We start from the raw sequence: 23,149 nt of genomic DNA, 5'->3' as shown, positions 1-23,149 counted from the left end.
TTTGACCCGATTGGCGATGACCTTGGACAGAATCTTATAGTCCACATTCAACAGTGAAATGGGTCGCCAATTTCTAATTTCCTCCCTTTCCCCCTTGTGCTTGTAGATGAGGGTGATGATGCCTTTCCTCATGGATTCTGACATACTACCAGCCAGGAGCATACTCTCGTACACTTGTAGCAGGTCTGGGCCGATCAAGTCCCACAGAGCCGAATACAACTCCACCGGCAAGCTGTCGCTTTCGGGAGTCTTACTTTTCTCGAAGGACTCAAGGGCCTTAGTCAATTCGTCAGGAGTTAGCGGTTTGTCCAGGCTCTCCCGCGTACTGTTGTCTAAGACCTCCGTGATAGAGGACAGGAAGGAATGGGAGGCCGTGCTTGCTGTCTGTGGGCTTCACGTCATACAGTCCAGCGTAAAAGGATTTGCTGATCCTCAAAATGTCAGACTGCGATGACTTTACTGAGCCGTCTTCTTCCTTCAGGCTGCTGATCACAGAGCTCTCTCTGTGTACCTTTTGGAAGAAGAAACGTGAGCACGTCTCATCCTGCTCCACGGAGCGGACTTACTGCCCATATATGTTGTCCAACCTACCAAAATATGGCGACTTCAGATGAGACTCCACCTCACCGCCCCTCAACATTTTAAATAAGCCTGATTAATACCCTTTCAACAGGAAGTGATTCAGACCGAGAAAATGCAATTAACATTTTTTTTAAAGAACTGCCAATCAAACACATACTTGAACAGACCCCACAAGATGTTTCTATTTGAATTGAGCAGTTTGCTCTATTGCTTGGACACCTGCATGAGACAAAACAGGATCTGTAATATTTGTATCAAAATACACTCTCGCTTGTTTTTCTGAGTGAAGCTGGTTGTTAACCCCTTATGTGCCCTGAAAAACTGAAAGAAGAAAATGCCATGCTAAATTTAAATCAAGAATGCTTCTAATTCTGTGTAAAATGTAGAGAACTGAAATATTTCTACCCCATTTTCAGCAAAAAAAATGGATAATTAAAATATTTCAATATTTAATTTCTTTTTTACTTTGATTTTGTTGATTAAAATGGATTTTTTTTTGCTGTTTAACTTTGGAAGAGGATTTCATTTCTAATGTTACTTGTTTCCAGAAAAACATGCCTATCCGTTCTCAGGCTGATTTAAAGAAACTACCACTGGAGGTCAGCCGCAATCCCTCGCTGGAGGTGAGTAATGTCACTGTCAGACAACAAGCACTGTGGAATCCAGAGGTTGGGAATTATACGTTATTAAAACATCAATGGTGTAAGAAATGGGGACCTTTTAGAAATATCCTTTTTTTAAATTGTATGGAACAAGCTGGCACAGCATTTATTTCTCTTTGAAAAAAGCAATTCTAAGGAATTAGGGACCAAAACAAGGGAGAGATAAAGGTCACAAAGATTGCGCACCCCACATTGGGGTCACTAGACTCTACAAACATTCCTGAGCCAATACTGGGAACCGTTCTAGCACCCTGCGTACCCCAGTGACCTCAAGCCAGGGTTCCAAATGGGGATGGAGATGACGACCCTGACATCTTGGGCACCTGTCCTGTGATTTGACATAGGGTAAACTACCAGCCCCTAGAAATAAAGCATATTAACAAGTGCTCATCCGGGGGCAGTCCTCAAGTGGCAATGCTCATCGGGCAGCAGCAGCCTTCAGATGGAAGATGGACCAGGGAGGATGGAGGAAATCAGAGGGAAGAGTTCCCTAACTCTGACCAGAGAGCAAAATTCTGCTATCACAAGCCACTGAGATCAACATGCTCTGTGTCAACTGTCTGTTTGTCCTCTGGGATCTGTTTCTGATTTGTAAATCAGGGGAGAACACAAACGCAACCCCCCACTACCATAAATTTTGCAGTCGAGTATCCCGCATTTGGGAACATTGTAGGCGTCACACACCCTGAGTGCAATGGCATAGCCTCATCCTGGGAGCACAACCTTCGTGATCATTTGTTTCTCCCCTACCAGGTAAGGGGTCAGTGAAGTGCTCTCAACTGTCATGGGTCATATACTTTTCCTGTCTGTTTAGCTAATGCATCATATCTGAACTGTTACTACTTAATAAACTACCTTAAAGTTACTTACAAATACTCGGCTGCCTATCTTGGTATCAGTGACTCCTGAACCCAAAATCTTACAAGAGTAACTTGTTATACCTTTTCCTGTACAGAATGTGAATTAGGTGTGAAATTGCCACTCTGTTATATATTTGTTCAAAAAGTAACTTTAGTACCATGAATTTTAATTTTACTAGCCTGTATATTCATTTGTATATATGCTTTTTCCTCCTTGCGTATAGTTGTGAATTATTTTTCAGGCACTGTGTTGGAACATGGAAATGGAGGTTCTTTCTGATGCCTCTAAATGACAGAGGAACAGGGTGGCAAAATTGCCCTGAAGATAACAAAAGTGTAACAAGTTCTTTTTTTAAAATTTACCCTCAGGGTGTGGTGGATACTAGCACGACTGCATTTTATTGTCCATCCATGATTGTTTTTAAAGATGGTGTTGGACCTTCTCCTTGAGCCATTGCATCCCTGGTGGATTTATGTTGGGTGGGGAATTCCAGGATAATGACTTAGCGATGATGTCCAGGTCAGGATGTGTGATTTGGAGGAGATCTTGGAGATGATGGCTCTTTCACACACTTGCTTTTCACCCTGTTCGGTGATGGAGAATGTAGGAGAGAGGGTACTGTCAAAGTAACTTTGGTGAGTTGCTGCACTATAGTCTGGAGATTGTAATACCATGGTACGCTGGTGATGGAAAAGGTAAATATTGTCCCAGTGAATGGGGGACAATTCCAGCTTACTGTTCTATCTTGGATAGTGTCAAGCCTTTTGGATGTTGCTGCCACACCAAGTTAGTGGTGATGATCTCATCATGCTCCTTATTTGAGCCTTGTTGATGGAGGAGTCATGAGGCAAGCCAGTTGTTGTAGAGCACCTACCTACTTCCATTGTCTTGTAACTGTGGTTTATGTGTCTGGTTCATTTAAGCTTCTGCTCACTGATTCCCAGTATGTTGATGTAGGACTTGGCGATAGTGGTGCCAGTGAAGGCCAAGGAGAGATGGCTGACCATTTTCTTGTTTGAAATGGTCATTATCAGCCATATAAGTGGTTGAATTTGCTATTTGTCAGCCCAAACCAGGATGTTATGCAGATCCTGCAGAAGACTGACATGAAATACTCCATTATATGGGAAGTTACAAACGGAGCTGCACGCTGAAATTGTCAGCGAACAGCCCTATTACCTACCTCATGACAGAAGGAAGATCGTTGATGAAATAGCTGATGATTCTTGAATCAGGGCCAATTATCTGTGAATTCCTGTGTATCCTGGGACTGCGTTGACTGATCTCTGGTAACCATTATTATCATCTTTGTGTCAGGTATGACACCAGCCACTGAAGGTTTCATCTTTAAACCTCCCCCCCCCCCCCCCCCCCCCCCCACCCCTGTTTGACTTCAGTTTCCAATTAGCTCCTTTAAAGTATTATTAGTTGAATGTTCTCTTGATGCGAAGGACAGATGTCTCCTGGCATTCAGCTCTTGTGTTTATGTCTGGATCTGCGATGAGGCCTGAAGCTGATTACTTGTGGTAGAATCAGAACTGGGCATCTGTGATCAGACCATTGGCCAGTTGGATGGTTCTAAAAGCAGTACCTCTATAGCTATGTGGTTCCAACAGCAATAATGTATTCTTCATGACCATGCATTGGTTGTAAAGTAAACTTCGGTGATAGGTTAGTGTAAAGGACATTTAATGTAAAATGTTAATCACCAGATTAGTAAATTGAGAGGGTACAATGATAATAGGCCCAATAGCTTAACATCAATAGCAGTTAAGATAATGGAAACTAGTGAGAGTGAAGTGAGAAAATTCTTCAAGACGGACTTCCTAAACCTCTGTGAGGACCTCCCAGATTAGCTATCATGTGGTCTTTCTAAGGGAGATTGCAAATTCACTGTCTGTAGCAGATTTCAATACTTATGGTGTGGATTCTGCCATTAGGAGCTGCATTGAGACTGTCTAAGCACAATTCGCACGGGACCTTTGTAGTTGCTTGAGAGGGGACCTTAATTTCATCATTCAGGGGAAATAAATCAACAGACAATCCCCAGTTTACTCTTCTAAGCCAGTGCCAGAGTAAAAATTGATGGAGATGTGGAAACTTGTCTGCTCATGTAGCCTTATGTATGGTTATGTCTCTGTTGTCATTCACCTCGACAAACCACCAGGAGACTCGGGTACAGGCCATGATTGTTTATTAATCATTCAAGAGTAGGCAGGGAGAGATGGCCTTGGGTAATTCAAGACTGCACTCTGAAAAGTTACAAGCGTTCCCTCCTTTTTATACACCTTGAGTCACGTACACATATTCTACTCTTGTCAACTTACAATCACATGCTTCTCCGGTCTCAGTTACTTGTTTCCCATGTGTACATACATCAGGCATTGTTCTCATCCATGCAAGACCACCATATCTTGCTGATTTGTGCAGCAGCCTGGGACTCCTTGATCTCAACACCCACTCCCTGGCCTTGTTCTTTGTTCTAGCCTGCCTGTCTCATTTCTTATTCTGACTGCAACACATCTGCTATTCTCCCGTTCTGTTTTACTGCTTATATTTTATTTTTACTAAAAGACACTTCTAACTAAAATTGTTTAACCTTTTCAGTCCCCCCTTTTGGCCCTTGACCTAGCCCATGGTAGGCAACTCAGTAATATTGCCCCTTTCCTTATACTCCTCTGCCCATTGATACTGGCTGGGTATCGAGCTTAGGGTTATTAAGGGTATTGGATTATACCATCTGTACAGGTTGGCCCTGCAATACCGGCACTTGCCCCTCTTGTTTAGCCCCCATATTCCTGAAATCCCATACTGTTTGCCATCTCTTGTGTCTCCTTCTGGTGTGGTGAACCAATTATGTTAAGTATAGGACCGAGACCAACGACCATACCCAAAACGTGGGAGATGATCCTAATCCACGGGTGCATCTGGACATTTAACCCCCAATTCCCCAATTCTTTCCATCACGATATTGTCTATGTGTTCGAACTTGTCTGTGTTATGATCCCAGCTGAGGTTTCCCCTGGACAAGCCTGATCCCAGAATGGAACCCAGCTTGATAGACCCTAACTTTAATTTGTTTGTTTAGATACATGGAGAGTAGCTACTGAACAGAGGCACAGGGGTCACCTTTAACAAAAGAATAAAACATTTATTCAACAAGAAAAGATGAACAATATTACAATACTCCTTCACCCACGGCTATACCTTTACAGATGTATACAGATTTGTAAGCATAACACAAGTTACAAAAGCTATCTTGTACTCTAATGTTCACAGCAAGTACACAGTCCATGTAGATCTATGGCACCCCTGTGGCCAGACATATCACACTCTGAAATCAAGTGACAGATGCCACCTCAGCCAGATACTATGGATCTCTCCTCAACTACTCCCAGACGCTTATGTGAACCAGCCAGCCTCACTGAATTCTGTCCTTCACATGAGGGTTTCCAATCTCCACTCTCCAAGACCTTGCCTTGGAATCTTCTCCCAAACCAACGCTTTCTCTCAGACGCCTTCCGCAAGGGTTCACCTCCAGGGTTTCAAACTCTCCTTCTGATGTTGCTGTTCCCTGGCTCACCACATGCATTCAAGCTGTCTTCCACACACACTGTCTCACTGACTCAGCTGTCAACAGTAAACCACTGCTTCACAAACCCATAGCAAAGTTATCTCATTAGACCTTCTTGCCTCTTGCAAGCTACTCTCACTTTAAATCTGCTTTCTGCAGCTTTTGTCTCTTTAAATCTGAAGCTTGGAGCCTTTCTCTCTGCCCTCATTCTTAACTTCACTTAACAGGACCTTTTCCAGGTTCCTGCCCTTCCTTTGACTAGAAGGTCATTGGACTTTCTCCTCTTCCGCTCCCCTGGAGTTTTGGGGTTTTCTTTTGCTGGAACTGGTTTTCTTTTGCTGGAACTGGCTATCCTTTGCTCCAGTCTCTCTTGGCAGCAACTTTCAGAACCAACTGCACTCAAACAACTTCCAAAACAACTGCTGATTCTCTTCTTTTGTGTGTGTGCCTGTGGGAGGAACCTGCCTCTCCGGGCCCCTGTTGCTAGGCAACAGTCCAACCCTTCTACCTTTGTATCTACCTTCTCTTTAGGGCTCGTAAAACTCCTCATTAGAAATTCAAACAACTTGTTAAAGTGAATCTAAAACTCCATTTGACCTGTCTTAACACATACAGAAATACAAATCAGACTTGAACTTTAAAGCTAAAACTCATTCCTAACATCCACAAATACCAATATAAATTAATTAAACTATCTCTCTTTCCTAAAATCTGTCAGCATTTTAACCTGTTGTTGCAGCATGTAATAGGTTCTCTGCACTCGCTGGGTCCCATCACGGATAACTGAAAGATGTTCAGGTAACAGTGGGATTACATAGGACAACTGACTCAAATACTGTCAGGTTTTCTTTTATGCTTTCCTCCGTCTGCACAGTAACTGTTTCCCTCTTGTAGATTTCCACCAGTTCTACCTTTCCCACTCTGACTGGTACCTGTGGGTGTAGACACACTACAGGGCTGGTTATAGGAGGTGGTGGCATAGTGGTATTGTCACTGAACTAGTATTCCAAAAGACCCAGGGTAATTCTCTGGGAACCCGGGTTCGAACCCCACCATGGCAGATGGTGAAATTTGAATTCAATAAAAATCTGGAGTTAAAAGTCTGATGATGACCACAAACCATTGCCGATTGTTGTAAAAACCCATCTGGTTCACTAATGTCCTATAGAGAAGGAGATCTGCTGCCCTTATCTGGCCTGGCCTACATGTGACTCCAGGCCCACAGCAATGTGGTTAATTCTTAAATGCCCTCTGAACAGGGCAATTAGGGATGGGCAATAAATGCTGGCCTAGCCAGCAATGCCCACATCCCATGAACGAATAAAAAAAAAGACGATTGATTGTCCCTGTATTGGTATTCTCATTGTGACGTGGTAATGCAATATCCTCCTGTACCCAGGTATGGAACGTGAGTTGGTTCCAATGTAGCCCGTATAGCTTCCATTGTACAATTGGCTGTGGCATTAAACCCACATCTCGCTTTTGTCTCCTATATCGGATGTGGGCACACTACCAAAGAAGGCTCTACACTGCGTCTCTATAAAGTGGTGCTTACTATATTATCCTCTATCCCTACTGCATATGGTGGTATATTGTGATATCTTACATAATACTCCCTCTAACTGTCCCAATGTTTTCTACTCTATATACTGTCTTAGTGGGTGTAGATTCTGGTATAACTGGGATTGCCAAAACAATGCCGATTAACATATTATTCACAACACACTTAGAATCAGTTCTATGTACACGCATCAGAGCTGGCAACTGATCAAACCATGATTCTCGTGTCGTGATAGGTTAAATAAGTGCACATTTGTTATCCACAGGGGCGCCTCACCCTCATGATTATTGAGGTCCCTGTGTTAAATGCTGTGGCGACATCATTAACCAGACTACATTTTAGCCGACCTTTTCCTTGAACAGGGGGTGCAGCCATGGGCCGCCCTCCACTGTTAGCCCAAGCTGCCTGTGTTGTCACTTGTTTTACCAGAGCTGCATACAGTGCTCGGGTCTCGCCCAAGCACCAATTGGGAGATGTTTAGGGCAACAGGTACCAGCTTTACCAGTACATTATCTTAGAATTTTGTCTGCTTTTATCAACACTAGTCTATTCTCTGGTCCAGGGCTCAATGCTGGACAAGACGGATCATTTAATTGTGGCCATGGAGTTTTGCCTCCACTTGTTAAGTCAGTTAGCGCTATTGTTGTAGCATCATTCCTGCGGATTCAAGTACAAAACCTCCCGGTCGTCACTGGTTGGTCGCAATTAGCTCTGTAAAATAAGATCAGTTAAAAACATGCTTCAGTTGCGACCAGTGTTTCCAGTGCTTCTTCCCTTTCATATCCACACAGACACAAGTATTGCAAATCATTATTATCGCTTAAAGTCCCATCCACTTGGGTGCAAAACCTGGTTTCTCGAGCGTTACCTTCACCATTACCTTATCCCTCACTTCTGGCATACCCTGGGAAGCCGCACCCCCCTCACTCTTTCCTGGTCTGCTATCTCCCGCTGCTGTCTCATCTTGGACCTCAATTCCTGAAGCTGTTTACACAACTCCACAATCCACCTTCTTATCCTATCTTTCAATGGCTCTGTATCGTCACTTCCAGTGGTGGCTCTCTCTGGGAGCCACTTAACTCTGCCTGTTATCATGGTGTTAATCCTGTGGTCTTACTTTTTGTAGCTTGCAGGCACGTTAATATAGTCAGTAATACACCTAATTAGCCTTTTTCTAGCATTCCCTTTACCTGTATCCATTTTGTGGTAAATTGTTAAGTATTATTTCTCCTTACCCTTCAATTGCCTCAATTACAGGTTCCTTATACTTTTACCTTTATTTTTTTTTTACTTCCTCTGACCATGATCATCCTAAGATTCTCCTAAGGTCAGTTCCTCTGTTGCCTTGATTGTTTAAAATGTTTCCTTACTCTTTAGGCCATATTAACCATTCCATGTCAACAGGGATCTCTGTCTCTAGACCCTTGCTTATCTCCCCCTGTGTGGTTCCAATGTCTCGATTGATGGCCAGATTATCAAATTCAGTTCTCTTAAAACAGTTTGTATGTTGTGTCCTCTTTCCCTAACTCTATCCCCTACCCTCAATCATTTCCTCATACCATTTTACACAAGCAGTAGCTACCATCTTATCTCGTTCAGGTTGTCTGGAGAGACTTCACAGTCCAATAAAGTATTCTCATAATGTTTTTAAAACAGAAAACATCAACACTTCTATTTGATTCCAGGCATTAACATGTTTTGATTCCTTATGATCATCTGCTCAAACAACATTTTATTTTCTCAAAAGTAACCCACCGGATTGTGTCTTTTTTTGTTTTAAAATTATCCCAGATTCATTAACTCTGCCAAAATTTGGATTTCTGCCAAACTTTGTCAAGGTCTTGAGCTTAACTTTATATTTTAAGAACAGCCTTAGAAATACAAAAAGAATTAGTGTCAATTGTCAAATGAAAATTCCCTTTTGAGAACTTTATTAGGAACCAAACCTCAATTTTTTAAACTTTGTAAGAACTGTAATTTACATTGTCGAAACTAAAACTATCTCGTTCTCATGTGTATAACTTTGTATCCAGATTAAAAGTCCACGTGTTTATCAACACATTCTTTATCTTGGATAGCATCCTAGTTATTCAAAAGTAACTGGCTAAATTACACTGCATTTTTCACATCTCAAGATTGTTCAAATTCAAATAACAGTGCTGTTGAGCTGCAGATTTCCGTTACTATTTAATTCATCTCCTCTTCAAAAGAAACCACTTTTTATCCATAGAAACCACCTAGACTGTGTGTTTATGTGTTTTGGTTTTCCTAGAATCCTTTTAATTTTCAGGTAATTTTTCCTCAGAGTTTTTAGAATACCAACTTGTGTGAACTAAAATTAATTCATCAATCCCAGTCAGCTTGGAGGCTGGTGTTAAGAGTTACTCCCTGCTAGTCTGCAAAAGGATGGTACAAAGGCTGGTTCATCTCAAACAAAGGAAAATCCTGTTTTATTTTTACTATACCTTTTTTGCCAGAAATCTCAACTCGAACCTTATACTCAAAACATTGGGATATTTGAGTATACTTTTCCTTTAATCTAATGCAAGGCCTATGACTCTAAAAGTGCTGAACCACACAAATGACAATTTAGGGAAGAAAACATGTTAAAGCTCACATACAAATTCTTCCTTGCACACAAACACACATATATAAAGGCATGTATTTCCATTCTTTATCATTTATCTTAACAACTTAAAACTTTCATACGCTAAACGAAATTTCAAGTAGCAGTGGGAGGGAATAAAGGAATCTCTAAGGGTCCACCTACAGAGACAATCAAAATGACTGAAGCTCACATTTTCTCTGCTTCTGCCTGTCACTGCTTATTAACCCGCTTAGACCTCTCGCTCGCGCGCTCTCTCTCTCTCCAGAACAAACAGCTCTTGTGACTTAGATCAATCCGTTTTGAGTTATTTACCACAAATCCAGTGGGGACCTTTCGGCTCCCACCCATCCTTCTACATTTTCTTAATAAATTTTTATGATCTGCTACGGACCTCATAATGGAGCCTTCCAGTCCCCAATCAAAGTCCATGGTGTCCTCTTTCTCCTCTCCCGAAAACGTCTTGTTTTCTTTAGTCCCTGCATGGTCTCAGTTTCGTGGCCTGCGCAGCTTTGACTAACTCTTCTGTTAGCAATTTCGAGTGGTCTGACCTGTTTGCGCAGCTTCGGCTTCCTAGCCCACCAGCGCGGTTCTGCCTCCTCTTTCTGGCACCTCCAGTCCTGAGTGCTCCTTCAGATTCTTTGGATACTCGGCCGGACTTTTACTTGGGTAGGCTTACTGCTCTAACTATGGGTGGTAAACAAAGATACTCACCCGTTTGCAGTGCCGCTCCGATTATCCAGTATGAGTACCCTGCTCGCAGCGCCAATTGTTGTTGTTCACCTCGACAAACCACCAGGAGACTCGGGTACAGGCCACAATCATTTATTAATCATTCAAGTGCACACAGGGAGAGAGAGCCTTGGGCAGTCCAATTCCATACTCTAAAAGTATTCCCTCCTTATATACACCTTGAATCACATACACGTATTCTAATGTTGTCACCTTACAATCATGCTTTTCTGGCCTCAGTTACTTGTTTCCCTTGTGTATGTACATCAAGAGCTGTTTTCATCCATGCAAGACCACCATATCTTGCAGATTGTGCAGGAGTCTGGGCCTCCCTGACCTCAACACCCACTCCCTGGCCTTTTTACTAGCTTGCCTGTTTCATTTCTTATCCTGTCTGAAACACATCTGCTATTCTCCCATTCTGCTTTTCCGCTTATATTTTATTTTTACTAAAAGGCACTTCTGACTAAAATTGTTTAACCCTTTCAGTCTCTGAGGCCTGAAGGAGAGAAATCTAGCCATGATGGATACATTTAATAAAAATTATCTGAAGTTTTTTTGAAGTCACTCTGGCAACCGGCTTGTGTAGCTTTTGTGTTTTCTTAAACTAATGCTCTAATTTGTCTGCAGGGTCAATCATCTACAAGTAATCAGCGACCACGATCACCTCCTCTAGCTGATATCATCAAAAATGCTCCAAGCCACCCGCCTCCAAAGCCCCAACCTTTACAGCGAAAGGGATCTGCAACTAGATCTGTAAGCAAAGCCATGACCACTCACACCAACTTTACAAATAAGAAAGCGGCAGCCAACACAGGACGATCGCAGCAACGGCCAATTATCTCCACAAAACAAAATGCTGCCTCTTCCAGGGTTGGAGTTCAGCCTTCTACCTCTATGAGGAATACTCCTGCTGTCTCTGCAATCATGAAGAATCAACAGGCGAAAGGAGCAAAGACTTTAGGACTCAGGAAGGAGACACTGAGTAGGGGAGCACAGGTATTTAAAGTTACTTAAACTGAATCTTTAAAAGAGCTACAAGAGAACTGCCTTCGGTGTCAATTTATTCTTACTATCAGTGTGACTAATATCCATGCTGGAGAATGGGCAGTATTGATATTGACTCATAATTCAGCACATGTTGCATGCAGAATAAATGTCTTAAATTGTTCTAGCAAGATGTCTTAAACTGAGCTTCAGAATAATATCCTCTGTTGACCCAATGCAAATTCTCCATTTGCTTCACCAACCATTATCCAGCCTTTGTTTTGTGCTATACTACATATTTAATGTTCTAGGCTAGTATTTTCAAGTTCTGCTTGCTGGCACTACTTGCTTGACTTGTATTGTATCTTGTATGAATTCAACAGTATATTTCTAGCTGAAGTCTCTTGTAATGTGTAGCTGCATTCATAGCTTGTTACTTTCAAGCTGTTGCGAGGGAAATTTCTGAGGCAAAGTGGTCTTAACTTCTCAAGTCAATGAGAGTTTTGTTGTTCGCTTGATGGAAGCATGTATATTGGCAGCTGCTTGTAATTCTCCTGCTCCAAAGCAGGAGCCAAACAGTTCATTAACAACTTTGTCATGCTTTGGATTGTGAAATTTACACAGGCGCACTAAAACGAGAACTCCAATGTATCATTTGAGTAGTGCATAGATTTTTGCATACTATTTCTGGACCTGGCAAGTTTTTTGCTTGGGAGGTACCAAGCAGAGGCCAGATGTTTCCTCGAGCAAGGGAGAATAGGGCCTTGAGAGCAGCCCAAGGAGTTGATTTAGCCTCCACATTCCTTCCAGCAGATGCTTGCACAGGACCAGAGGCTTGGGGAGGTTGTTTTCCCCTTTCATGCAGGTTATAGCATGAGCTGATTAGACTTCCAGAAGGGAAAGCGAGAAACCTGCCAGGGAACTTCACGTGCAGCTCCCAAGAAACTAAAAAAGAATTACACTAAAAAATGCCCTGTTCAGAATTGTCAGATTTTATTTCAGTACTTCCTAATTTCAGAAGCCTCTTTTTTAAAAAAAAAATAACTATAATCCTTTTCTTTCCACAGTCTGCAGGGACAAGAAAGAGGAATACGGTAATAGAAAGCAGTGAGGAGGAGGAGGAGGAGGAAGATGAGGAGGAAGAAGAGCAGGAGGAAAGGAAAGTGAAGATATCTGCAAAGGTTTCTGAGTCAAAGCGCCCCAAAAAGGACATAACCGATGTTGTGGAGGTAGTATATCAAGCTGCTGTTTTACATGTTGTACTTAAGTAGATCCAGTCCTCTTGTATACCCACTCCCTCGTTTCCTCCCTTGGGTGTTTCTGCGCTATTTGTTCTTCAGTCACTTAAAAGATGAACAGGTTATTTGTTGCCAATCTCCAGCAGATCATTTTTGTGTTGCCGTGTTTCAACTTGGCTTCCTGAGCTGCTGTGGAATGTTGCCATGGTGCTGGTCACCATCCAGTATCTTGCCTAAATAATACATACACGGCGTAAAGAGGGAATGTTTTTGCAGCTGAGTCCAAGACTGTTCCTCATCCAGTATCCACAAATGTTTCCAGCTGAATGATGGGCAGCAAAAACACAGCGAATTTCTCTTCACGTTTAAGCATTTAAGCCAATTTTAGCACTACCACCAAAGGCTAGCTAAAGAACTACTAACTCATTATAGGGTTGGAACCTGGCACATTCCTGACTCACATGGAGTTACTGCTTCCTACACTGACTAGTTGAGACATCAGCAAAACATTTTTCTGTACAGCACTCAAAGTTGGAGATCCAACATGTTGGATTATTTTAGTGAAGCAGGCCACGGTTTCACTGTGCAGTGAGTTCCCAGTCTTGGTCATACACTTGCAGAGGCACTCACTACTCTCTAGTCCTGCCTCCCTTCCCCTCTTTCCTCCCCACCACCACGGTATGCAGCAGTTGGTGTGTTTTGAACTATTTTCCCTCCCTTTTTTTTAAGCAGTTTAAAGAGTACCCCTGGTAATGGAAACAGTTCTCAGATCTGAATCATTATGTTGGGTAACTTCATGAGTGGAAAGGGGAAAAATAGGCCAAGATAGTTTTGTGCAAACAGTCCACTTTGCTTCACATACAATGCCCCAGAAACCTATAAAACAGGAAAAGGTCTTTTACTACTGTTCTTGGACCAGAGCATGATGGCAGGAATTCTCTTTCAATACTTTCTTAAAACAGTGTCCCTTTAAGCATGCGTGTTATTCCTTCCTTTTTTCTTTGTAGGATCTAAATGGACACCGTAGTGTACTTGAGCCTGCTGGCTTGTTGTGGATGGAAGATTACTTTCTCCTGTAAACTATAGAGCTAGGACTTGTGTTCACCCCATGAGCAGTGTCTAACTGTGTGCTTTATTACAGATTTCAGATAGTGGAGGAGAGGCTGAGGAGGAGGAGGCTAGCACTTCGAAAGGTGAGGATATGCGATGCATTGTTTGTTTGTTGAAATGTCCAAGGATGGTGGAAAGAGTTGGTCACCCTTCTGATTCATGCATTAAGACTCTGTAGGAAGCAATTTAACATTCTGGCCATGCTAGCGGATAGGATGTGACTCTGGAAGTTTTCAATTTTTAAAAGTCGTCAAGTTTTACAAGGAATACTATGTTCGTTTTTCAAAATCTTTCCCTCAACATAATGGGTAGCCAACATCTTTGTTGTTGAAACTTTTTGTCATTCCTATACAGACCGAGGGCTTCTTGTAGAAGTAAAGGTGAATAAGGAATGGTACACAGGCCGAGTTACTGATGTTGCAGCAAGCAAACAGTCGGTGCGGTGGAAGGTCAAGTTTGATTATGTTCCAACTGCAACTACTCCAAGAGACAGATGGTGAGAATATTGTTTTGTTTCTTTCCTTACTTCTTGTTCCCTGCTGCACAGCACAAGACACACACATGTTGTTTGAATGTGACAGACCTTCAATAACCTGAAATGAACCTGATTTATAAATGGGACTAATGATTTGTCGCAGCATGACATCTGTCCAAGAAGCAATTTTATATTGGAAGCTCCATAAGCAATGAGACTGCCACTTTGACTGGCAAATCACTTGTCCTATTTGTAGAGCTGCTCTACCTGTTCTTCCTCATCCTTTCATCTTCACTATTTTGAAATTATACTGTCTTCTATTTCAACTCGTTCTGTCCAAGGACTTTATCGTGGCAACTTCTCACCTTCACTCAGTTTTTCCTTCTTCCTGCAGTCCAGTAACCACCACTTTCTGATCAACTCTGCCTTCGCTCCTCTCTTTTAGCCTCGGTAGTGTCTGATGTGGTGGAGGGAGTGTCATTGAATATTTTTAAGGTTGAGTTAGATAAATTCTTGATTGACAAGGGAGTCAAAGGTTAGGGGGTACAGGAAAGTAGAGTTGAAGACGCAATCAGATTAGCCAAGATTTATCAAATGGCAGAGCAGACTCGAGGGGCGGAATAAATAAACAAATTGAGAGCTGGATGTGTTTTAATCATGATTCTGTTGACTCCAAATTGTTTTTGGAAATGATTTACTGAGTTATGTTATGTTATGTTATGTTACAGTCATATACAGCCCTGGTTAGTCTCATCCTAATTTGTATGTTAATAATGTATGTGCAAATTGCTATCTTTATGTTTTGAACATTTGTATTTCTGATATGAACTGTTGGGATTGGATAATTATTTCACCTTTGATACTCAATGTTGGCTTTTAGTACTGGATCTAGTGAAGAATAGGTTTGAAGCAAAGCAAAGCCTCCTCCAACATTGCCACGAAAAATGTGCTGACATTACGTGCTAGAGCCAACTTATTTCTGAATTTGCTAACAGTATAAGACAATGTTGTGCTGCAAGCTCTCACCCACTAGCTGCAAAGTTGTGAATTTGCAGTTTTTTGTTCTGATCAATTAAATATGTGACATGTGGAAATCCTCCCCCTTCTTGAGTATTCAAAGAAAACTACCAAGATATTTCACCTTTTCATTTGCCTAATAAGGAACATACACCTGCTTGTTGTGGGGTCAAACCCCATTTACTTAGGCCTGGGCAGCTTAGGTTCATGTAAGCATGGTCAAGACTTTGGAATTGCATGGCATGTATTTGGCTTAGATATCAAAGCTTCTTAAGCAGTAAATCAGGTACGAGTACTGTGGTCGTGAATGCATTGGACAGGAGTAGGCCAGTCAGCCCCTCGAGCTTGTACTGCGATGCAGTTATATCATGTCTGATGTGTAACTTTAATCCAGTTACTTGGCTTGGTTCTGTATTCTTCAATACCCTGCCCAACAAAAATCCCAATTTTGAAATTTTTAATTGACCTAGCCTCAGCAACTGTTTGATGAGGAGAGTTCTGAATTTCCATTTGTGTAAGGAATGTTTTCGAACACCATCTTTAAACAGCTTACTCAAATTGTAAAATCATGCTCCCTGGTTCTGGACTTCCCCATCAGAGGAAATAAATTCTCTATACTCTATTGTACCCTTTAATCATCTTAAATACCTCAATTAGATCACTCCTTAATCTTCTATATTTGAGGGAATTTGACACCAGTCTTTTTAACCTGTCCTTATTAATTAATCCTTTTAGTCCAGGTACCTTTCTTGTGAATCTGCGCTGTATCACCTCCAATGTATCCTTGGGTGCAATGCCCAGAACTGAGTGCTATACTCCAGACGCAGACTAACCAGGGCTGTATACGACTGTAACATAACTTCCACCCCTTGAGCTGAAGGCTTACATTCCATTAGCCTTTTTAATTATATTTTGAAAAGTAGTTTGATTTTATTCCGCCCGCTCAGTAAATCATTTCCAAAAACAATTTGGAGTCAACAGAATCATGATTAAAACACATCCAGCTCTCAATTTGTTTATTTAGTTCTCGAATCAAATCATATTTTCTTCTTTCAATCTGTGCTTCTCCTTCATGTTTTTTGCCTTCCCCTCAATTGCTGTCTTTATTTGTGTGCCTGTCTGGCTGCCTTTTGCATATCTATCTCTGATGTATGCCTGGTCCATGCGTCCAGCCATGTTGGTCAGTCCTTTCCCAGTCCATCCGTCAGTGTGAATATGTGATGGATTCTCTCTCTGATTCCACTTATTCCTTCTAATGTGATAGTTTTCTTGGCCCAGAATTCTCAATTTATAAAATGATGGTGCAGTTGATTATAACCAGGTCAAAAAACTAGCTAACCACTGTGAAACCAGCCAACAAGACAGATGGTGACTATGCAGTTGTCATTTTTTGTGAATATTTTGTGGTTGAGAGGTGTTTTAATTGCTTCAATTTGATGTGTTTTATTCCTGCAGGGTTGAGAAGGGAAGTATGGATGTGAGGCTGATGAAGCCGCCATCTCCAGAATATCCAACGCCTGACACACTGGGCGTGGAGGAGGACATCTCTGTGGAAACCGGATCAACTTCGGACAGTACCAGGATGGAGCCAGACACTACACAACCAACAACTAGCAAAGAGACTGTGGAAGCACTAGTGGTCAGCTTCAGGTGAGAGAATGATGGTTCATTACCAGTCTATCTTCCATGTTGAAAGTCAATGAAAATGTGTAAACAACCATAAAGAACATGATTATATTTAAACATATTAAAAATGATGTGTACTTTATCCATCAAAAACAAAAGGAGAGACATTCCTCCATAATTCACTCTCTTAAGGCTTGTTCTGGGATACATCGAGTATGATGGCCCTTGCCCAAGTGGTCATTCTTGATGTCCAATCCTAGAAATTGATTATAACAGCTGCTGTTATGTGTTATGCTGGAAACATAACATTTGAGGCCAGTCATAATTTAGTCCTACTCTGCATTTTCCAGCAGAGGTCCCAAGGTAGTGATCAGGAGTTGGAACCCCTGCTCGTTTGTCTATACTGGAGTCAAGGATAGATGCCTCACTGCTGCAACAGTTGAAATTGGCCAGCTCTTCACATTGCAGGGATTGAACCCAGGTCTTATGGTCATTGCTACACTACAGAGTGCATTGATCTATTGGGTGTCTGAGAGAAACTCCCATTATTACTTCTACGTTCAGTGTTTATATGGCTGCTTGCTTTCAGTTCATGGGTCAGTACCTAATACATAGCCATGTGGCTATGTTTGAGATGAGATATTGCGCCAATCTATTCTCAAGTTTAATTATAGCATTTTAAGGATGAATATGGTTTAATTAAAATATTTTCTCTTTCCTTCTGCTTAGAAATGCTTTGCGATATTTTCTGCCACCAAATTACAGGATAACAAAGGAGGAGTTGAGTTCAATGACACCAGAAGAGCTGGCTTCATTCCCACTGGTAAGTTTAAGCACAAAAGTGTACAACATTTACTTATCATCTCTGTACTCCCCAACCCACACTTCTTGTTTTTTCCCAAGTTTCTGCATTTCACATGTTCTGTGATTTTTTTAATGAACTGGTGGGGGTTGGGGGGTGTTGTTGACATGCTAAAGATTTGCTAATCTACCCCCTGAGGTGTTGCAATATAAATCAAAAATTTGCACAAGAGTTAGCTTGGCTAAGTTGGGAGCATTCTGGCCTCTGGGTTCACGCACCACTTTAGGATTTGAGCACACAATCTAGTTTCATTCTTCAGTACAATACTAAGATATTACCTTTTGGCTGAGACAATAAGCCAAGGCTTTGTTCTGGTGGTTCAGCTGGGGAGAAAAGATCCCATCGCACCTTTTGCAGAAAAGTAAAATACAATGAACATCATCAAAGAAGAATAGATTAACTGGTCATTAATTTCTTTTATGCTTGTGACATCCTGTTGTAAATTGCCTTGCTGTGTTCGCTGACATAATGGCTGCACGTCAACAGTAATTAATTTGTTATGAAGCACGTCATTAGATGCAGGAGGATGCTGTATAAATACACACTTTTTTTCTTGAATGGCTGACTTTCCCCACTGATTCCCCCCCCCTCTCATCTCCCATCTTTTGGGGAAGTCTGTTGTCTTGAATTTATATCTCTCCATCATGGAAAAATTGAGATTGAAAACTCAGCACGTGGAGAATTGCAGATTTAAGTTTCCTACCTTGTATCCCAGCATTCTGTGACACATTGCTGAGACTGCTGCTGTGCTACAGATCCTTTTGTAATATACATATCTAGAGACGTAGGCAGTTCTAGGAAAGGATGGACATGCAAAAGACGGCCAGATAGACAGGCAAATATAGACAACGATTGAAGGAAGAAAGTATGCTTTGATTCGAGAACTAAATAAACAAATTGAGAGCTGGATGTGTTTTAATCATGATTCTGCTGACTCCAAATTGTTTTTGGAAATGATTTAGTGAGTGAGTGAAATAAAATTAAATCAATTTCCAAAATATAATTAAAAAGGCTAATGGAATGTAAGCTTTCAGCTCAAGGGGTGGAAGTTATGTTACAGTCGTATACAGCCCGGGTTAGTCTGCATCTGGAGTACAGCACTCAGTTCTGGGCATTGCACCCAAGGATACATTGGCCTTGGGGGTGATGTGCAATGGAATAGCAAGGCAATAGTGAGCAGTCACCACTTTCCATGTGGCAAGTTGTTGATCTAAACCAGCATGCATCTAATAGTGCAGCACTCCCTCAGTTCTACACTGAGTGTCAGCCTGGATTTTATGTTCAAGTCTCTGGAGGGGGACTTGAGCCCAAAACCTCTCTACTTGGAGGGGAAAGTACTTTCCCTGAAGGGGAAGATTTTGGATGGGTAAAGTTCTAGACCCATTGAAGTCACTTTCTTGTAATTGCTGGCTTGATATATCTTCTTCTTCTCACACAAAAACAGAAAGATTATTTTGAACAGTATGAAGAGGGTCTGAAGAATCTCTGTACTGCCTACCAGACACGGGCTGAAGAGCGTGTCCGAGCAACTGAAAAAAAACTGCAACAGAATGATGCAGAGCTAGCAGGTGCGCAGGAAAAGCTCTGTAAACTGCGGAATAACATAGTAGAGCTGTTGCGGAAAGTTCAAGAGGTAACACTGCTTGTTGAATGAGTAAATGTTCTGGGTTATGAATATAGTGTTTGAGCTAATTGAGCAAAGGAACCTCAGTTAAAGCTGTATGCCCTTGGGAAGAGTCCAAACTAAGACTGATTTGAAATGAAACCTAGTTACAAATGGATCTCACCTTGAGGTCACAAGGATAACTGGTGTTGTGGATGAGAAAGTCACACTGTTAGGTACATATTAATGCATTTGTTGGAATAAAGTGGAGGAAGCTTCTAATTCCTGCTGGGTACACTTGGTGCTGACACTGGTTGTAAAATTGAACAATGTTCCATTCAGCAGCAGCAGCTTGTATTTATGTAACATCTTTAATGTGGAAAAACAATCCAAAGCCCTTCACAGCAGTGTAAACAGAGAAAAGAAAGATTAGAAGAGTTTACCTAAAAGCTTGCTCAAAGAGGTGGATTTTAACAATGACCTTCAAGGAGGAAAGGAAGGATTGAGATGCAGCAAGGTTTAGGGAGGCAATTCCAGAATCTAGGGCCTCAGTCCCAAATGACACTGTCACAAACAGTTTGGAGGTGTGATGCACAAGAGACCAGAGTCAGAAGAACACAAATTTCTCTAGATCTGGGGACGGGTAGATTGTAGGCCTAGAGGAGGTCAGAGTTAAGAGGAGGCAGAGTGAGTGTTTTAAATTTGAGGCATATGGGGATTGAGAGAAAATGGTGAGTGGGAATTAATGTGGGTCAGATACAGGCAGCAGAGTTTTGGGTGAAAGTTATGAAGGTTGGGAAGGCAGCCAGGAGAACAGTGGAATTGTCGAGTCTGCAGGTGATAAAGGCGTGTATTAGGGTTTCTGCAGCAGATAGACTGTGTGTTAGAGCTGTGTCATCAGTGTACAAGTGGAAGCTGACACTGTATCTTTAGATGGTATCACCAAGGGCCAGTATGAAGGAGGATGAGGTCATTCCCTTGCATCACTCAGCTTGAACACAAATGTCATCACAGAAATTATAGCACAGCAGGAAACCATTTGGCCCATTGTGTCTTTACCCGAGCTCTCTAAGAAAACACAGCTGAAAGCTGAGATACTTATCACATTGAACACAGTGCAACATTATTGCAATACAAGGAGATTGTTAATCTTACACAAACACATCACAGCACTAAATACATCAAAAATACTTTGTCTCCAATTCCAATAAACAAGTTTTCCAAGAAATGTTCAGGTATGATCCTCCCCTCATTTGGCTTTCAAAACAAAATTGAATAATTACCTGAAGAGAAGAAAATTGCAGGGCTACTGAGAAAAAGCAGGTGAGTGGAACTAACTGAGTTGTTCTTGCAGAGCTGGCATGGACACGATTGGCCGAAAGGCCTTCTGTGCTGTAACCATTCCCTAATTTGAAGTGATGGCAAGCTGTGGAATCCTCTCAATACAGCTTGGGTCAGGTGGTGTGTTGTGGAACTAAAACCTGTATCTGTGACAGTACAGGGTGCAAAAGCTCAGTATTTGTGCATAATCCTTGAGAACAAGAGTTATTGGGAAACATGCAATTTAAAAAGCCAAACTTTACAAGGTTTACCCAGAGAAGAAATTGGAGCTCAACTATATAGGGAAACATTGAGATTCTTGAAATGAGGTGCTAACAGTCCATTTGGAATTTTCTGTGGTCTGCCCATGTTTAGTGTTGATAATGTTTGTTCACTTTAGCTTAGTTGATGAAGACCTATACCAACTGAACCATGCTGGAGGTTGCCTTTCCCAGTCTGACCTCAGCTGAGGTGCCACAATTGACCTCAATGGGAGGAGAAAGTCAGCCATTGCTCCTATCCTTGAGTACTGTCCAGTACTGTGTGATGGGAAATGCACCTGTGTGAACAGCACGCAAAAACTGCACTGGGCTTCGCTGTTAAAAGCTACCAGTACCTGCTATCTACAGTCACACATGAAGAATGCATACTTGAGAAAGATGCTTAAGGGTACAACAAGAGAGAATCTAACCATCACCCCTTCACATTCAGTAGCATTACAATCGCTGAATCCCCCACTATCAATATCCTTGGGGTTACCATTGACCAGAAACTGAACTGGACTAGCCATATAAATACTGTGGCTACAAGAGCAGGTCAGATGCCAGGAATCATGCAACGAGTAACACACCAACTGACTCCCCAAAGCCTGTCCACCATTTACAAGGCACAAGTCAGCTTGATGGAATACTCTCCATTTGCCTGGATGAGTGCAGCTCCAACAAAACTCTAAACTTGACACCATCCAGGACAAAGCAACATGCTTGATTGGTACCACATCCACAAACATTCACTTCCTCCACCACCGACGCACAGTGGCAGCAGTGTGTACCATCTACAAGATGCACTGTAGGAACTTGCCAAGGCTCCTTAGACAGCACCTTCTAAACCCACGACTGCTACCATCTAGAAGGACGAGGGCAGCGGACACATGGGAACACCACCACCTGGAAGTTCCCCTCCAAGCCACACACCATCCTGACTTGGACATATATCGCTATTCCTTCAATATTGCTAGACCAAAATCCTGGAACTCCCTCCCTATCAGCATTGTGATGTACCTACACCACATGGACTGCAGCGGTTTAAGAAGGCAGCTCATTAGCACCTTCTCAAGGGCAATTAGGGATGGGCAATAAATGCTGGCCATCCAGAGACGACCACATCCCATGAATGAATGAAGTGCTGCAGGAACAAATGAAAGTGCACTTTAGCAGGAGCCAGCTGCTGCAGGAGAGAACATTTTCAAAAATGTATATTTACTTACACTGTCAGTGCATTTTAGGGTTCGTCATTGTAGAAGGTATTCAGTGTGGTAAAGCACAGAATAATAGTAAGTATTGATCATTGTTTGCTTTAACAGGATATTGAAATTAACACAGATGATGAGCTCGATGCGTACATTGAGGAGCTAATCACAAAAGTGGACTGATGTGGATGCTACCACGCCTGCCCCAAAGTGGATTTGAAAGTCTATCTGGCACACTGCTGCAAAGTGGACTAAAAAAATGTTAGCAGTGTTTTAGAAAAAAGTTACTTCATTTTGAGGTTTTAGCTTTAAAGTTTTACACCTTGTTCAATGGGCTTGGAATTTTGTATTATATTTATTAAAAATACAACTGTAACATTTTTGCCAGTCTAAGTCTCGTGCATATCTTGTCACTGTTTATTCTTCCAGAAACTTTCTGGGTTACGGACAACAACCTACGTTTCTCATGTTGAAATTTCAATGTATGCCGCCTTACACACCTCCCTTCAGTTGTTTCCTCCGCTGCCATGTCAGGGCATGGTGCCATGGATACTGCCAACCCTCTAGTACCTCAGCACATTCTTCATGTGTTAGCCTTGATTGATGGTGGTGTCAGCCTATTCAACTGCATCGTGCATTATATCCAAGCTTAATCTTACCCTCATGACAAATGCAGTTTGCAACAAAGGTCAACAGAGCAGGAGCCCTGGTTGATATACCTCCCCTCTTCTGGCGCGTGTAGTTTCAGAAGTCTGCTCCCTCGTGGCTGAAATGTCAGTCTTGAATACACATGCTGAAGGTCTTGAACCCACAACTTTCTAACTCAGAACTGAATGTAGTCAACTAACTATTTAATTCAGCAGAGT

The 23,149-nt window shown here is 41.9% G+C and overlaps 1 protein-coding gene and 1 non-coding gene across 2 annotated transcripts in view; one reads left to right on the top strand and one right to left on the bottom strand.

Moving 5' to 3' along the window:
* Positions 1 to 22,663, top strand: part of morc2 (MORC family CW-type zinc finger 2) — an 86,731-nt gene extending 64,068 nt beyond the window's left edge. The window contains exons 18-26 of the mRNA XM_078554365.1: positions 1,131 to 1,205; positions 11,208 to 11,576; positions 12,632 to 12,793; positions 13,944 to 13,995; positions 14,267 to 14,408; positions 16,860 to 17,054; positions 17,760 to 17,853; positions 19,337 to 19,525; positions 22,398 to 22,663. Of these exons, the coding sequence (XP_078410491.1) occupies positions 1,131 to 1,205; positions 11,208 to 11,576; positions 12,632 to 12,793; positions 13,944 to 13,995; positions 14,267 to 14,408; positions 16,860 to 17,054; positions 17,760 to 17,853; positions 19,337 to 19,525; positions 22,398 to 22,466 (1,347 nt within the window). The 3' untranslated portion in view covers positions 22,467 to 22,663. The remainder of the gene's footprint in view (positions 1 to 1,130; positions 1,206 to 11,207; positions 11,577 to 12,631; positions 12,794 to 13,943; positions 13,996 to 14,266; positions 14,409 to 16,859; positions 17,055 to 17,759; positions 17,854 to 19,336; positions 19,526 to 22,397) is intronic.
* LOC144688106 (U1 spliceosomal RNA) lies at positions 1,842 to 2,005 on the bottom strand. The gene has a single exon (XR_013578315.1). It is a non-coding gene; the product is annotated as a U1 spliceosomal RNA (small nuclear RNA).
* Positions 22,664 to 23,149: the final 486 nt, after the last annotated feature.

This window comes from Cetorhinus maximus, chromosome 12 (genome assembly GCF_964194155.1).
Source record: "Cetorhinus maximus chromosome 12, sCetMax3.hap1.1, whole genome shotgun sequence".
Classification (NCBI taxonomy): Eukaryota; Metazoa; Chordata; class Chondrichthyes; order Lamniformes; family Cetorhinidae; genus Cetorhinus; species Cetorhinus maximus.
The sequence above is the reverse complement of the archived record's forward strand: the minus strand, read 5'-3'. Positions and strand labels throughout refer to the sequence as shown.